This window comes from Drosophila miranda, chromosome XR (assembly GCF_003369915.1).
Source record: "Drosophila miranda strain MSH22 chromosome XR, D.miranda_PacBio2.1, whole genome shotgun sequence".
NCBI lineage: Eukaryota > Metazoa > Arthropoda > Insecta > Diptera > Drosophilidae > Drosophila > Drosophila miranda.
Window position 1 is genome coordinate 20,962,534 of NC_046674.1, and position 16,065 is coordinate 20,978,598.

The 16,065-nt window shown below is 45.6% G+C and overlaps 2 protein-coding genes across 3 annotated transcripts; one reads left to right on the top strand and one right to left on the bottom strand.

The window, feature by feature from the left end:
* Window positions 1-481: 481 nt before the first annotated feature.
* Window positions 482-3,071, top strand: LOC108153571. The gene is made up of 3 exons (XM_017283649.2): window positions 482-1,258; window positions 1,330-2,807; window positions 2,874-3,071. Exons 1-3 carry the CDS (start codon window positions 757-759, stop codon window positions 2,943-2,945), a joined length of 2,052 nt encoding a protein of 683 aa, XP_017139138.1. The 5' UTR covers window positions 482-756; the 3' UTR covers window positions 2,946-3,071.
* A 4,949-nt stretch (window positions 3,072-8,020) lies between these two features.
* Window positions 8,021-9,850, bottom strand: LOC108153745. 2 transcript variants are annotated; one of them, XM_033387070.1, is made up of 3 exons: window positions 9,585-9,674; window positions 9,383-9,519; window positions 8,021-9,315 (listed from the first exon to the last, which is right to left on the bottom strand). In XM_033387070.1, the coding sequence occupies exons 2-3, from the start codon at window positions 9,504-9,506 to the stop codon at window positions 8,573-8,575; spliced, it is 867 nt and encodes a 288-aa protein (XP_033242961.1). In that variant the 5' UTR covers window positions 9,507-9,519; window positions 9,585-9,674; the 3' UTR covers window positions 8,021-8,572. The 2 variants fall into 2 exon arrangements, with proteins under 2 accessions (XP_033242961.1, XP_017139363.1); XM_017283874.2 differs by having other exon boundaries at window positions 9,383-9,850.
* Between the last annotated feature and the right edge of the window lie 6,215 nt (window positions 9,851-16,065).

Sequence of the window (16,065 nt, forward strand, 5' to 3'; positions counted from 1 at the left end):
TATATATATATACATACATATACATATATAAGCACTCAAAGCACTTTGTTAAAGCTTTCAAGCTTTTCTGTGCTTCACTGTTTCCAGCCGATAAATATTTGTGAAAAAAAATACAAACCTTCGAGACAGAATTTAACCGAATCAGGTGTACCCTAGAAAATGTATCACACTAGGCAGACAGTTCAGAATAATGCTCATTTAAAAACCAACAAGCAAGATATACTCTTAGTTTATTGATCAATTTGAAGGGTATGGTAGCCAAAGTGACGGTCACGTATATATTCATATACATATGTACATATACCCTTGTTTGTTTGCATTCTCAGTAATCGTTTGACTCGATGATAAGCTCTGTGACACCATGACGTGATAATGCAGTATGTACTCGTATGAGTGTTGGCGAGACGAGTCTCGAATACTCAAATTTTGAGTATAACAAACAATTGTAATACAAAATCCGAGGAACGAATTCATTCCCTGATTTCCGAGAGTTTTAATTACAACCGAATGTCTTTTCGGAACCAAAACACTTGTTAAAACTAGAGGAAGCCCAATCTACCCAGCACTATACTACTATAGGGTAGAGTAGCAACATCTCGCCTCTCCAGTGATACGACGCGTCATACGTCGATCAACGCTCTACGTGACGCACGTATGTGATAAGCTCAATCTTTTAGTGCGAAAAAAAACTTTGAACAAATTATTTTGAATTTATTAATTAATTTGAAAATATGTTGAATACGATAATAGTTTAAAATGCTGAAACCACAGACAATAGCGGATCTCAGTCACTACGACTTGTTTCACATACTTGACTTTGTAAAGAAAAATTGTGATCCGATCGACAAGGCAGCACCATTCAATGCTGAGCATTACGCAGACCTCTACAATTTTGCGGCCACTTGCAGTAGACATCGGCGCATCTTAAGGGACTGGTCGCGCGATATGTACGATTTGCTTGAAATCGAGCTGCTGCAAGTTCAGGTTTCTAAGAAGCTGACCGTCGAGTTCAATGAAATTCACAGCGCACTGAAAGGTGCCTCCAAGGTAAGGACGGATTGGTACATGGATTTATTTATTAGGAGCATGCTGAGAAATGAAAATCTTGAATGCATTGAATTGAGATACGCACCAAAAAAATACCTCGAGAATCACGAGGAAATTTTTCAAAAAATATTGAAAGCGATTCAAGAGCAGAAACTGACAGCCAATCCCAAGAGCACGACCAAAGTGAAAGAGATTATTGTGAACATAGCAGGTGTGTTTCCTACCCGAAAAATTAACAAAGTGGCATTATACGAGTAAATAGACTCTTTTTTCCATTTGCAGAGTGTGAGTTTGTCGGTCTGGGTCGGTTTCACAATATTTCAAAGCTGTGTCTCACTGCCAGATTTGCAATGTTCGATCTTGTCGAGTTCTGTAAGAACAACCAGTCGTTGTCGAGCCTGGAACTGAACTCTTATCTCTACTCAGACTATGGAAAACTGACGTATATAGTTGAGCACTGCCCGAAATTAAAAGAGTTAAAATTCGTACTGAACAATAATGGACTGATAAGAGATGAGGAATATGTGAAGTTGGCCAATCTGGACAAGCTGCAGCAATTGGAAGTCAGGAAACCATTGGCACCAGACACGGAAATCGAAGAGGAATCCGAGAGGAAACGACCCAGAATGGATACTAGATACGAGGCACTGATCATCCCACAGGGACCAACGAAAGCAAACGTTCCCGTTAGGACCCTACTCACAGCCATCGCTGTCAGGAAAAGGCAAATACTGTCGCGATTGATCTTGAAATTCGAAATAGATGATGATTTGGCCCAAACTATCGAAAAAATCAAGAACCTAAGATTCCTAGAATGCGGAATCTACGATCCACGAAGTATTCGACATTTGGCAAAGCTCGAAAATCTCACCAAATTGAGTCTGCTGAACAAGGGGCACCTGATTTCCGCAGATGTCATGAATCTAGTTTCCAGACATATACCTGTCTCGAGTTTCGATACGCAAATTTCGTTCAGCACGCGCGGAACTCTTTCCCTAATTTCAAATGATCCAAACCTTTTCCGGGACGTAAACTTTGCACATCTTTTGAATGTTAAAAATTTAAAGTGTCTTTTTATTAGCTCGAACATGTTCACAACGATGAATCATATTTTGCCAACTTTTTTGGAAAATGGCTTAGAGATCAAAAGCAACGAACTTTCTGTATCCTTTGATCTTAAGTCGATAAGTCTTCGAATATATGTGGACTATGATGCTAGAGTGAAGTTCTTACTTCCAATAGTTGAGAATCTTCGATCATTTCGAATTGCATCCCTGGGAGAGCCCCGGCTTCCACTGCTGAAGTCCCTGGCAACACATTACTCGACGACATTGCAGGAGGTTTACATTCATATACCGGATAGCGTCTTTGAATTGCCCAAAAGCGAATTCCTCACAGAAAAAGACGTCTTTGTCCTGGCTCAAATAACCTCTCTCCGAAGGGTTTCCTGTGTGTTACAAAGACTGAAATACATTCAGCCATTGGCCCAGCTGATGGAGCTGGAGAGTTTGGTAGTTTTTTCAGAGCATAATCCAAGGGAAGTCGAATTCACAAGGTGGATGTTACCGGTTCTGGAAAAGTGCCCCAAGCTGGGCTATTTTCAAATTACTCTGAAGGACCTGCAACTGCCTCCCAAAAGATTGCCGAAGAAGTTCTTTATGCACCTCGAGAATGCACTATACAACAGCAGGATCGGTATCCCGCATAAGTTGAACTTCTGCCTGGCCTCGAAAGTCGCTTACAACTTAACCAAAAAGCAGGTGAGTGGTAACTTATGCCAAATTGACTATTACATACGACTATCACAAACAAATTTCGTCTTTCAGATGCGGCAGATTGAAAATATGAAATACTCGTCTGTGCAGACCAAAATTGTAGAGCAAAAGCACTTTTTTTAGTTAAAGATTTGCATACATTGGGAAAGTCTAATAAATCGAAAGTGTCATAAATTTCACTAAGAATAAACCATTGAGGCAATTGATTGCATTCAATTTGCAGCTGGCAACATATGCAGATGCATCCGAGAATATAATATTCGTATATTGTATACCATAGGTACACACATATGTACATACTTAAATATGTAGTCGTACTTATATTCTTACGGAAAAACAAATAGATCTTTTAATTTTAATGAATTTAAATACGACCTGCAGAACTCCACCCACATTTCCACCAGACCGATTGACAGGTGTTAATTTTCCGAAATGGCAATTTCACCTGTGCGGCAGGTCAAGCAATAATTTAGAAACTAAACACGGATGCTGCAACGTTGTATTGTGAAGAACTGCACATATGATCGATTAGCCCTTTTTTTATTTCTCACGTTTCGTAAAGCTACAATTGGATTGCCTTGGGCTGCCCTGCGTGTTGGGAAGGGTTTGTAATTGCAATTGCAATTTTTAAGCCAGCTTCCAATTGAAATTGACGTTGAATAGACAACAGCTGGCACTTGGCATTAGATTGTCCTGTGTGCGGTGTTGAAAGTGCCTCGGGACACTGGGCTTGAGCTGGGGTGGAATGCAAATTGCGTATACGCAGTGCGTGGCCCGGATGTGATTTGAGTGCAATGTGCAAACTAAGCAACGAGCAGTCTCTGTTTTATTTACGCACTGAAAACTCGTTGAAAATAGACACAATCAAACATAGATAGATGAAGAGAGAGGTAGACAGGGAGAGAGACAGAGAGAGGGAGACAATGAATGCTAAATTATTTAGGCCGAGTGCATTAGTGCCCAACAGAGAGGCAGAGAGACAGAGAGACCACAGTGGCATAATTTGTCAGCTGTCGGACAATTTTGTGAGACTGCTGCTAATTAAATATGCCAGAATAGTATACAATGCCAGCAGATTCGAAAAGTAGTTGAGTGCCGTGCAAACAGCAGGCCCAGACACAAACACAACTAAACAAAATGAAAGCCAAACCCAAAGCCGATCTGAGCCAGAGTCCAAGCCCAGGCACAGCGCGCCCAAAGAATGCCTCAATCAAGCAATGCTCTCCATACTCTATACTCTCTCTATCCAATCAGACAATGTCAATGGGTGCACTCAGCTGTGTCTGCCGCAGTTTCTTGATGTTTCATACTTGTATTGGTTTTGTGGCTTCCACATGTGTCATTAATTTACGAGTCGGTCTGCAGCTGCAGCTGGTACTCAGGACTGATGCTTTTACCGATGTGGCACGGAATCAAATATGTGAATACTTATTTTCCCCTCAATAAGATGATAGGCTCTGACCGCAATGCTCTCATTAGGTCATTGGAAAGCAAACTCTCAACATAATCTCACCTTTAATCCTTAATAACGATATGGGAATTTAATCTCACTGCAAAAGAATCCGTATCTGCATGTTTATTTATTTCAACTTTACCGTTGGTCATGGCATTTATTTGCATCTCAATTTTCCTTGAAACTAGCAAGGATCATGGAATTCCACAAATTCTAGATGAGGTTGGAATCCCCCTCCCAATATATATACAACATTCCTGGGAAAGTCCGACCAACTCTTATTTAAATTCGTAGCTGAGACCCGGATATGTACGTACATATGTACATCGCAGTCTTAACTCCGTGCTGGGATATTCTTTATTTTTTCGCAGTTCAGTGACACAAATTTGCAGTTGCGATTGAATGAATTCTCACATTTTTCGGCTGCGGCCTTCCTCACACAGCGGATAAAGAATTCCAGAAAAAAATACACAAATAAATTTATACTATCCCAAAAAAGAAAAAAAAGACACGATGTGTAAATTTCGTCTCCTGGGTCTCTTTCTTCTGGGCTCGCTGCAAATTGGTTTTCATAGGTCTTTCTGCATAATGTGAGATATTTTTGTATGGAATAAGCGAAAGTATATTCAGCTTAATTTGTAAAAGATAGCATCAGTAATTATGTACAATACTATTATATAAACGCCCAAGTAAGGCATAAATATTTGTGCACTTAATTATAAAATGCAAGGCGAAAATGATGCACCTACAAATTTTACATATGTATATCTATTTATTTGTATGTACATTTATTCTTCGCTGACTTTGGCCATTAATTCAAATGTTAAAGGCAGAAAGAGACCATTTTAGTTTGACTTTACTTAATTCATTTCATAGAGGCATAGATATAATCGGATCTTCTATAGTTTTCGAGGCTCTCAACTTACAACTTTCATCAGACAAATCACATTTACTTGATGGCTTATGAAACATCCCTTTTAGGGAATATTCAATTAGCCGTCTAGCTTAGTGTTCGCCATCCACCATGCCAATTATGTTACCTTTCTGTGGAACCAATTAGCCGTTTTCTGCGAGCGGGTCACCGACTAACACTTAAACCGTATCTGAAACTGAAATTGAAACTTCAAACCGCCGCTTCCAGCCAGCGTCACAGAGTCACAGAGCCCCAGAGCCCCAGAGCCGGGACTGATGAGGATGTCGATGCCTTTGGCCGTAAACCAATTATTTGACGTCCCAAAAGGGAGCCTCATGTTGCTTTGTCAATTAATTGGATTATTTATGTGTATTTCGATGGAAACAAAACGCAATAACTTTGCACGTGTGTGTGTGTGTGTGTCTGTGACACATTTGCGAGGCTCCGCTTGGGCTTCAACGGAGTTGGGGTAAATTCGGTAGCCCAAAATTGTCAAACAAAAGGCTTGCAATAACCTATTCAACATTGATTTCTTTTTATTAAAACCACTTTTGGATCATGCTTTAACATGTTTTATATGCATGCTAAGTATGAGTCATTCGACTTCAATTTTTTATACACTTAAAACATGGTAATTGGTGTAACAAAATTAAACACGAGTATTAAGAGAAAAATATGCCTATATTTTTAGGCATACAAAATATACAAGTCTCATTTTTGCCAGTTATTTTAAATACCTTGCAAAGTCCAGCCAGTGTTTTGCTCTGATTTCATTATAGATTTTGTTGTCAATAGGTCAAAGGAATCGAACAAATATTGAACAGATCTGAGAAACAGTAAACGGTCAAGAGCACAGTGTCTTTGTCCATCTGAATTCATTTAGTTACTACCATTCAAAGTGATGTCAATTCAGTTGCCGTCAATAAAATCAATGGACAAACTACTATTTTGGAAAAGAAGAGAATCTGAGATAAGCCAAATGACTTTATATTGCATTCTGTTGCAATACAAAAACACACAGGGACACAGTTCTTAATCTGGTTATTGCTGGGAAATGAGATTTGGGAACTGCACTGGACTGTGGACTATGGACTGTGGACAGTATCATGGAAAACTGCCACCCTCTGATGTCTGCTTTCTGTAAACTAGGAGTGCTTCAACAATGACATTAAGTACTACTGTCAACGTCTTTTTGTTGCCAAGGAAACCGAAACCCTAGCCCCAAGCTGTCAAAGGCTGTTGTGTGGGGGATCGACCAGACCCCAGACAGAACAGGATACGACACTGAGCTCTTTGTGTTCGATAAATGTCAACAAGTTGGGCAAGTTTTAATTGAAACACTTCGACAAGTTGTGCATCTTCGCTTCGAGAGCATCAAACAAATTTACGAGTACACAACATTCTCACCAAATTTTTTCGAAATATCCATTTACAAAAATTCCTGATAAGAGATTTGCATCGCCTTCCCATAGCCCTAGTCCTGCTCCCGTTCCCGCTCCCCCGTCTGATGCGTGTCAAACCAGTTCAAGAGTCAAAAAGCCAAAAACTTTCGACTTCTGCCAGCTCCGCCACATCCATATCCACCCAGCCCTTTCAGGCGAAGAAGCCGTTTCAGGCCAGAAGACGATGTAAGTTAAGACTGTAAAGTGTGAGAAGGTCACACAGTTGTTTGGGTCCTTGTCAAACAATGCAATTACTTTCTCAAGTTTTCAAACAACAGGCACAGGACAATCAATTTCCTGCTCTTGTAGAACAAGTTAATTAATGTCAAACGATCTCGAATTTCAGATTTCACACTTTCATGAAAACCAGATTTAAGGAGTATTTCTTCAAGTGCCTTTGAGTCAGAGAGCCAATAAATACTATCCGTAACACAGAACTCAGCGCGATGATAGAGTCTGTTCGGACGAAGCCCGACTGTAAATTTTGTACCATCTTTCTATTGCCTATCAATTCATTTTCTGTTCCATTTTGGTCATTGCACTAACCTATCGTAACGTAAGCGTACCTTTGCCATTGCTCGCTTAGTACCAGGCTCTCATTTCATCATCTATTCTTTATCTATGCTCGCTCTTGTTCTATTTTTTTTCACATGCAGTCGCTAAGCCTGCAGCAGGCCCAGCTGCTCTAGTTAGTTACTGCTGGATATAGTTGGAGTACAGACCTTTTTTGTCCCCAATTTATTACTTTGGCCCGAGATCGGCTCGCTTGCCTCATCCAATTGTATCAATCGTTAATACTATATTGTATTTGGACTCTTCGGCCACCCTCCACATACAAATTACCTACAATCATCAATTCGTCATTAAGTCATTAAGCGAAATTTTTTATACAAATGGAAAAATTTCCAAACATAACAAAAAAAAAGAATACAAATAGATAGAATACATACTGGGTCGGGTCGGGTCTGTCATAAATGAAAAAGTTTAACCAGCAAACAGACGGCGACAATCTAAAATAGAAACAATAATTTCCGACTCCATTCCCCTCGCCACATCCGCTCCCAAGGACACAATGGACGCCGCGTGGCCGTTTCCTGGCCCAAACTTATTCTGCAGGCCCACTTCCGCTTATTCGTAGCACTCGCTTGACGGCTTTGTGCGCACACTTGATGTATTTCCGACTCCGACAGTTGCCATTTTGCTTTTCCTTGTCTCTGTCTCTGTATCTGTATCTGTCTCTGTCTATGTGGCTGTCCCTGGCTATCCGTAATCACTTTGTATATGTCCTGCTCTTCGCTGCTGCCTGCTGCTCCCCGCTGCTGGCTACGGCCGTCCATTGCCAAATGAAAAGAAAGTCTGTTCTTCCACAAATTTGCCCAACAGGTAAAATCATTTTATTTATTTAATTTTTTCCTTTGTTGCTCCTCGCAGCATTTTCTAATTATAAATTGTTGGCGGCTTTAAGTGAAAAATTATGCCAAATTGTTTCTGACAGATTTCATTAACAGTTCGGAGTTTCGCATAATTGAAAATATCGTTACCCCAACCACCAATTCTCCTACCACAATCATCAGAAATGTTTTTACTTTTAACTTTTTTTCGGCACCAGCCCCCGGGGGAAACTAATAAAGACGTGTCGGAGTTTTTCTTCTCAAAAATACACATACCATATATAATCACATTTTTCTTTTGAGAAATTCTTTTGATTATTTTTTGCGAATAGGTACATATGTATATATTTATTGTGTTTCAGTTAAACCTTCAGTTACCTACAGTTAAAATACTGTATTGTATCGTGCTCATAATGTATATACCACTTTACTCACTCTCAAATAAACGTTTAACCGAACCACTACGTGTCTCTTGTAACAGCTCCGTTTTATATATCGCTTATATATAGAACGGTAAACTAAAACGGTAAAATTATATCCAACACTTCATTTCATATTAAAGTAAACAGTTCAGTGGCAGTTAATGAGCGGAATATGATATTTTTCGTATCTTCAGCCATGGAGGTGAACTCCCTTAATGTTGAGGAGTTGTGTCGACCGTGGATAAGAAGTTTTAAGGGCTTTTTCGCTTCTACATCTTGTAGCACTTCGGAGGCCTTCCTCACAAAGTCCGGATTGATGTTGTAGTCGAAGATGCGCAGAAAGCGCAGCTCGCGGCACTGTCGAATCAGGTACAGATACGCAGAGGATATATCCATCTGCTGGAGGTACGTGATACGCAGGGCCCTTAGGGATGACAGCCCTGCGAGGAGCAGCACACAATCGGGGTTAGAAAAGTTACAGTCAAGGACCTCCAGTGACTTGATGCTGGCCAGCGACTCGGCTTCGTGAACAGCACATATCTGGCCCTTTACACTGAGCGATAGCAAGGTGGTCCTCTGGCTAGCCAGGAAATCGAAGAGCATTGACAAGGAGCTGCTTGCGTCTTGGCAGCAGTCATATAGTTTCGAGTGCTTGGAGTCACTGCGATCAATCACGAAGCTCAGGTCCCGTAGGTAGGGTAGGTGTGCCAGGACTTCCCTGAGTCTCGCACTGCTCACTTGATCGGTAAGATGTAGAGTCTGCAAACTTGTCATTGTTCTGCAGGACTGTAGCAGATCTCTGGCTGTTAGCTTCACATCTATGTAGAGGATCTCAATCTGCTCAAACTTTCTAATTTGTGTCGTTTCAAGCTCTGAAGAAGAAACGATGTTAAGGAAAAGGATAATCTCATGATTATCATGAATATTGTATTAACTTACTGAGAGTACAGATGTGTAGTTGTCTAAGTTGGGATGAGTCTTTTAGTATCCGGAGCACATGCTTGCTGATCGATGTCGAGTGCCGATTTCCCTCCCAGATTTTGACGAACTGCAGATTTCGCATGCTTTGAACCAGTCTACAGAAGTTTTTGATTAGAATATTGCGGCTGCGATTTGTGTATTGAGAGTCAAAGCAACTAACTAGATCATTGCAATGGATAGTAAGCTTTTTCACACTCATAGCCACCACGGTCAGCAGCCTCAGTTCCACAGCCAAGACTTCTCCTACGATCCAAATACTCGCAAACTCTCGACGGGACCAGCCCATAAACACTCCCCGGAACCTCTGGCAGGTCTGGGCAAAACTTATTTGCCCTTCCATACTCAAATGAGACAATATCATCTCCAAGCAATAGTCGTTCAGTTTCAGCACTGCTGATTCCCCCATTCTGCCAAATGGAACTACTGCGATTTCAAAATGTCGAAAAATATTATGAAAACAGATATTTTTTATCTCCAGATAAGATAAGATTCGGGGTAATCTATAGTTGTGTTGCTCATGAGTGAGTGAACAAAAAAGAGTTGTTCACTTAAGTGAGCAACTGGGCCGTCAGCCATCGTCAGCCATACAGGGGATGACGGGTCGGCTCGCACAACTGTGAACTCGGAACTGAGGCGCAGCCGCTCCGGTTAGTTGCGAGCGAACCGTCACCCGCCGTAACTGTGCACACCGGTGGAAGTGCGACTATACTCTCCCCGTGAGGGCGGCTGGAAACAGGTCCTAGCACGGTCATGTCTCTGCTAGGATGCTGGCGAATGGTAGTCGGGCGGAGAGAAGAAAACTCTCAGTGAAATTACCCCAATCCAAGGTGACACTGTTATATGCCGAGGGATGCATGGCCGGGGGGGTGCCCGGTCGCTAATATGCGGACTCTGGATACCTGCCGACCTCCAGTTTAAATCAGGCTTCCCGGGGCAAGCGGGCTATGCCTCGGGTGACCATCCCCTTCCCGCCTACTCGTGGGAACTACTATGCCAAATAACAAACATATAAAAACCAACAAAGCCGCAAAGGAGCTCGGTACTCCTCTTAAAGTACCGGAGGGACAAGCCAATCCCTCTGCACCAGCGCCTGGGAAACCGGGTCCAAAGAAGACGGGGAAGGAGACTGAGTCGGTCCACCGTCTTCAGGCAGCAGCCGCAGCGAGGGGGGGCCCGAAAAGCCAATCGGGTCCTTCCAAGTCGGGTGGCTCCAAGGGCGAAGCGGATACCGGGGTGGCTGCCAAGCAGAGCGTAATCGCGGCTGGTAAGCGCACCGGGACCGAAGAACCCATGGGAGCCCCGGCGGGCAGCGTCTCTGCACCACGGGGTGGAAAGCCGTCGTACCAGGACAGGAGACGAGCGGCTTTCATCCTGTCCAACGAAGACCCGAACTTTAAGGCGTCAGCCGAAGGAAAGGAGCAGAGGCTGTGGGCCTGCTCAATCCTTCCACTGTTCCAGCCAGCCAAAGCCGGAAAGGGCGCAGCCAAGGGCGCCAACAAGCGGCAACGCTCAGCGGAGGACCCCGCAAATCAGCCAGGCCAAGCCCAGCAAGCCAAGCGGGTGAAGACCCACCTCACGAACCGGTCGTTCGCTGAGGTGGCGAGGGGCAGGACCCTGATCGGTGTCCTGGACAGGGGCGCCGAGGACGGCCATGTCCCTCGCGATAAGTGGCACCTGGTGGAGAACGAGCTCCAGGACCGGTTCCTACTGGAACTGGAGGAGAACGGCGGAGCACCGCCAAAGTGTGAGGACGCAGGGTGGCATCAAGGCAAGGTGAAAGCCATCGCCTGCCAAGACGCTCGCTCTGCGGCCCTCTACATGAAGGCGGTGGCGGCCCTAAAAGAGGTCTATCCAGGGGCGAAACTGGAGGCCGTGAAGTGGGAAGATGTCCCTAGTCGCCCGAGAGCCAGAGCGTGGGTCTCGGCTAAGCCTGCAGAGCCTGAGAAGATCCTCAGGTTACTACAGGTCTGCAACCCCCACCTTCCTACAGCCGATTGGAAGGTGGCAAAGGTGGAGGATATCCAAGGGCAGAGGCGCCAGATTATCCTCGTCCTAAATGAGGAATCCATTGATCTCCTCGCAAAGTCGGACGGTGTAGTGGATTATGGCTACAAGAAGGTCACCATATCCACTTACAAGTCCGATCGCAAGGGCAGGCAAGCGGAGGTCGAGCCAGACCCGGAGCTGCCGGAGATCCCGAAAGAGGGGGCCTCGTGCGAGGAAGACAACCCGGCGTCGGATGCGGCGTCCATGATGTCGGACGATATCTTGGACGACTACGCGTTCGACGAGAGCGACCTAGCAAGAAGTCTCAGCCACATCGTTGTCGGGGAGGAGCCGGAGTCCCCTGACAGCGATCTAGAAGCAACAATGGTGGAGGCGAGCCTCAGGAATGTCGTTGACGCTCCTGCAGATAAACCTCCACCATTGTAAGGCAGCATGCACTGCTCTACTGCTCCACCTGGCCAAGGGTGGAGCCGACATAGTCCTCATTCAGGAGCCCTGGATCCTCGGAAACAGGGTCTCCGGTCTGAGGACTTCTGACTACAAGCTATATGTAGCTGAAACCGCAGGTAAAATTCGTACCTGCATTCTTGCAAAAAGAGAGTTGCACCTATTTTTGCTCCCAAATTTCAGCAATGAAGACCACACCGCAGTGAGCCTCGAAGGCCAGGAGCGCTCACTGAGGATCTGCTCCGCATACATGGGGCATGAACAACCAGACCCCCCTCCACACGCGCCTCTCCGAGCTCTAATCGCAGACTGCTCGGCCAAGGACATCGGCCTAATTGTGGGGTGCGATGCCAATGCACATCACTGTCAGTGGGGAAGCACTGACACAAACGAAAGGGGTGAGTACCTTTTCAGTTACTTACTGACCACACAGATGGTCTTACTAAACCGGGGTAGTGATCCCTCCTTTATCATTAAAAACCGCAAGGAGGTCCTGGACCTCACGCTTGCCTCTCATGAGATACAGCGTAACATTGTATCCTGGAGGGTCCTGGAAGAGCACTCCTTCTCGGACCACAGGTACGTGGAAACTGTCTTCTCCTTCTCAGTACCGAAGCCAGTCCGATTCCGAAACATCAGGCGGACAAACTGGACTCGGTACTCTGATTACCTCTGTCGTGTTCTCCCTGAGCCCCCATCTGAGGAGGAGTTCTCCACGGAGGCCACGACTCGTCTTCTTAAGATCTTTACCGACGCCTGCAATAAGGCGCTCGACAAAGCATGCCCCTCTGGCAAGAACAGAGGCCGGAAGAAACCTGAATGGTGGAATCCGAAACTGGGTGAACTTCGGAAAGCCTCCCGGAGACTCTTCAATAAAGCTAAGGCTGAAAACGTTGAGCAAAACTGGGCCGAATACAAGGCCAGTCTGTCAACCTACAACAAAGAACTTAGAAAAGCCAAACGCGCCTCCTGGCGTAAGTTCTGCAGCGAAATCGAGAGTAACTCAGAAGCCTCACGCTTGCGCAGAGTTCTCTCGAAGACAACACCCACCCTGGGCTACTTGAAGAACACCGACCAGTCGTGGACTACGTCCAGCGAGGAGTCGCTAAATCTTCTCCTAAATACCCACTTCCCTGGCTGCGATGAAAACAGACCCAACTACCTCGCGCCTCCTTCTGTCGCCTCAAATGCCATCTTGGGACTGCTAAGCCAGGAGAACATTTCCTGGGCGATCAGAAGCTTTAAACCCTACAAGTCCGCGGGGCCAGACGGCATTTTCCCTGCCCAACTGATTCACGCGGGACATAAAGCCATTAACTGGCTCAAAATAATTTACGAGGGAATCTTCTCCCACGGGTGCATTCCTGACACCTGGCTTCAGACCAAAGTCGTATTCATACCCAAGGCAGGCAAGCCCTCGCACACTGCCCCAAAAGATTTCAGACCCATAAGTCTATCGTCTTTTCTTCTAAAGGCGATGGAGCGGCTCCTGGGGCTGCATCTAACGGCGTGCATTCCGTCCAGTCTGATCTCAGACTCCCAGCATGCCTATCGGAAGGGAAGATCCACCGAAACGGCCCTACACTCGATCACATCGATCATCGAAGCATCCCTTAATTTTAAGGAGTACACCCTAGTAGCCTTCCTCGACATAGAAGGCGCCTTTAACAACATCCTTCCGACCGCCATCACGGGCGCACTGACGGATCTGGGCGTTGACTCCAGGACGGTGAGCCTGATCGATCAGATGCTACAATGCAGGATGGTTGAGGCATCACTGGGGACGTCAACGTGTACCAGATTTGTCAGCAGAGGCACACCGCAGGGCGGAGTCCTCTCGCCCCTCCTATGGAACGTGGCAGTGAACACACTGCTGCGGGAGATAGAGGGGGGTGGCTGCCGTGTGGTGGCGTACGCGGACGATGTTGCCATAGCATTCTCCGGAAAATTTCCGCAGACATTGTGTGAGTGCATGACAAGTACTCTCACGAAAATGTCGAAATGGGCAGACAAATGCGGGTTAGGCGTCAACCCGTCTAAAACGGAACTGGTGCTTTTCACTAGGAAGTACAAAGTTCCGGTACTGATTCCCCCAAGACTATGTGGGGAAACGCTAGTCTTCAGCAACAACGCCAAGTATCTTGGCCTAATCCTCGATAGAAAGCTCGAATGGAAATTGAGCATAGAGGATAGAGTAAAGAAGGCCACAGTGGCCCTCTATACTTGCAGGAAAGCCATCGGACTAAAATGGGGAATGACCCCCTATATAGTTCGGTGGCTCTACACCGCCATCATACGACCAATCATGCTCTATGGAGTGGTGGTATGGTGGCCAGCCTTGGACAGAAGGACATGCCTCAATAAACTCAGCAGAGTTCAACGCATGGCAGAGCTATGCATAACTGGCGGGCTACGCACTACTCCAGGGGAAGCCCTGGATACTGTGCTGGACCTCCTCCCTGTGGATCTCATGGGAAAGAAGGTGGCAACACTTTCCGCCCTCAGAATGAGAGAAGCCAGACTGTGGAAAGCATCCGCGGTTGGGCACTCGGGAATCCTGATGAGACTCCCGCAATTACCAGAGAGGACAGATTACTGTATCCCCAGTGATCACCTCTCGACGCCCTTCCAGGTATCAATCCCATCTAGGGAGGACTGGGAGATGGGCGAACCAGGACCTGCAAATGCGGTCCACTTCTACACTGATGGCTCAAAGCTAGACGGCCGCGTGGGAGGCGGAGTCTACTGCAGCGAGCTGAACATCAGTCATTGCTTCAGGCTCCCGGATCACTGTAGTGTGTTCCAAGCGGAGGTTGAAGCCATCAAGGAGGCCATTTCGATCGTCTCCAAATTACTTCTAGATACGCACTTAGTGTGCGTCTTCTCGGACAGCCAAGCAGCTATCACACACACACCTTTTTCCCACACTATCTTTCGTAGTGATCAGACGTGTTTTTGTTTTGCGCTCCGCATTTTTTCCTTTTGTTTTGAATAAACAGCCGGTGTTTTCCTAACTAAATTCTAAATTTACTTCCTAACCAGACAACAATCTGGAAACCTATTCTATTACGCGAGTGCATGCCTTTTGATTTGTGTTAAAACATTATTTAACTTTTTATTTTTCGGCGTCGGCTTGTGCTTGTGCTTGTGTTTGTGTTGTTGCAGTGAGTGAGTACGCATTACATTGCATTGCAGTCCGCTCTCGTCTGGTAGCTTTTGTTGTTTTATCACTCTCTCGCTATCACCTCAACTTCAATAACTGTTCTTTCTCTCTCGCTCTTTAAACTTTCTGAGCAATAGCGCTCTCTGCTTAGTAGCTCTCGCTATAACCGCTCTCCACTCTGCTCTCTTTTTTTTACCAATTCCGCTTTGAGCGTTGTCTGGCACATTGGTCTGATACCAATTTGTTTTGCAAATAATAGTATATATATAAATAAATAATAAAATAAAATGGAATACTGTGGTCTGTGCCAAAAAAAGCTGTAAGAAGCAGATCACCCACGATCAGCCGAATGTCCCCTGCTGGCTCTGCGACAGCGTAGTGCACGCAAAATGCGCTGGATTTTCTGGCCTCGTGAGTGATGCTATAGCCAAACGTAATGGCTTGCATTACAGTTGCGAGGCATGCCGTGCGGTGGAGAAAGACATGGTGGCTTTCATGAGGCAGACGCGGAGTGGCTTTAAGGAGCTGACCGTTGGTTTTAAAAACCAATACGATCGGCTCCTAGCCATGGAGGCTCAGTTTAGCGGTTTAAAACTGCTGAATGAGTCTCCGAGGCGCAAAAAGGTCACTCCGCGGGATCTGCAATTGCCAACCGTCACTCAGCCGTGCGCCGCCGAAAAACTGACTCCGACCACTCCAAGTGTGCAGCAGTTGATCTCGTTTGCCACTCCAAGGGCAACGACAGCTGCTGGCGACGCAGATTCGGTAGCCGAATTCATCGCCTCGGAGAATGTGCAGCCAAGTACGTCTGCAGCGTCCGTGTCCGTGGTGTCCGCAAGTTCGCTAGTTGTCCCGTCTATACCGATCCCACCAGTAAATAGACGTTCCGGACCTCCGGATATTGCCACCACAGGTACTAGGCCTGTGGTGACTAAACCACTGGTGGGAGTCCCACCAAAACGACAAGTTTTTGTTTCACGGCTGGCCCCTGACCTCACATCTAATGATGTAATTGCTTTTATTC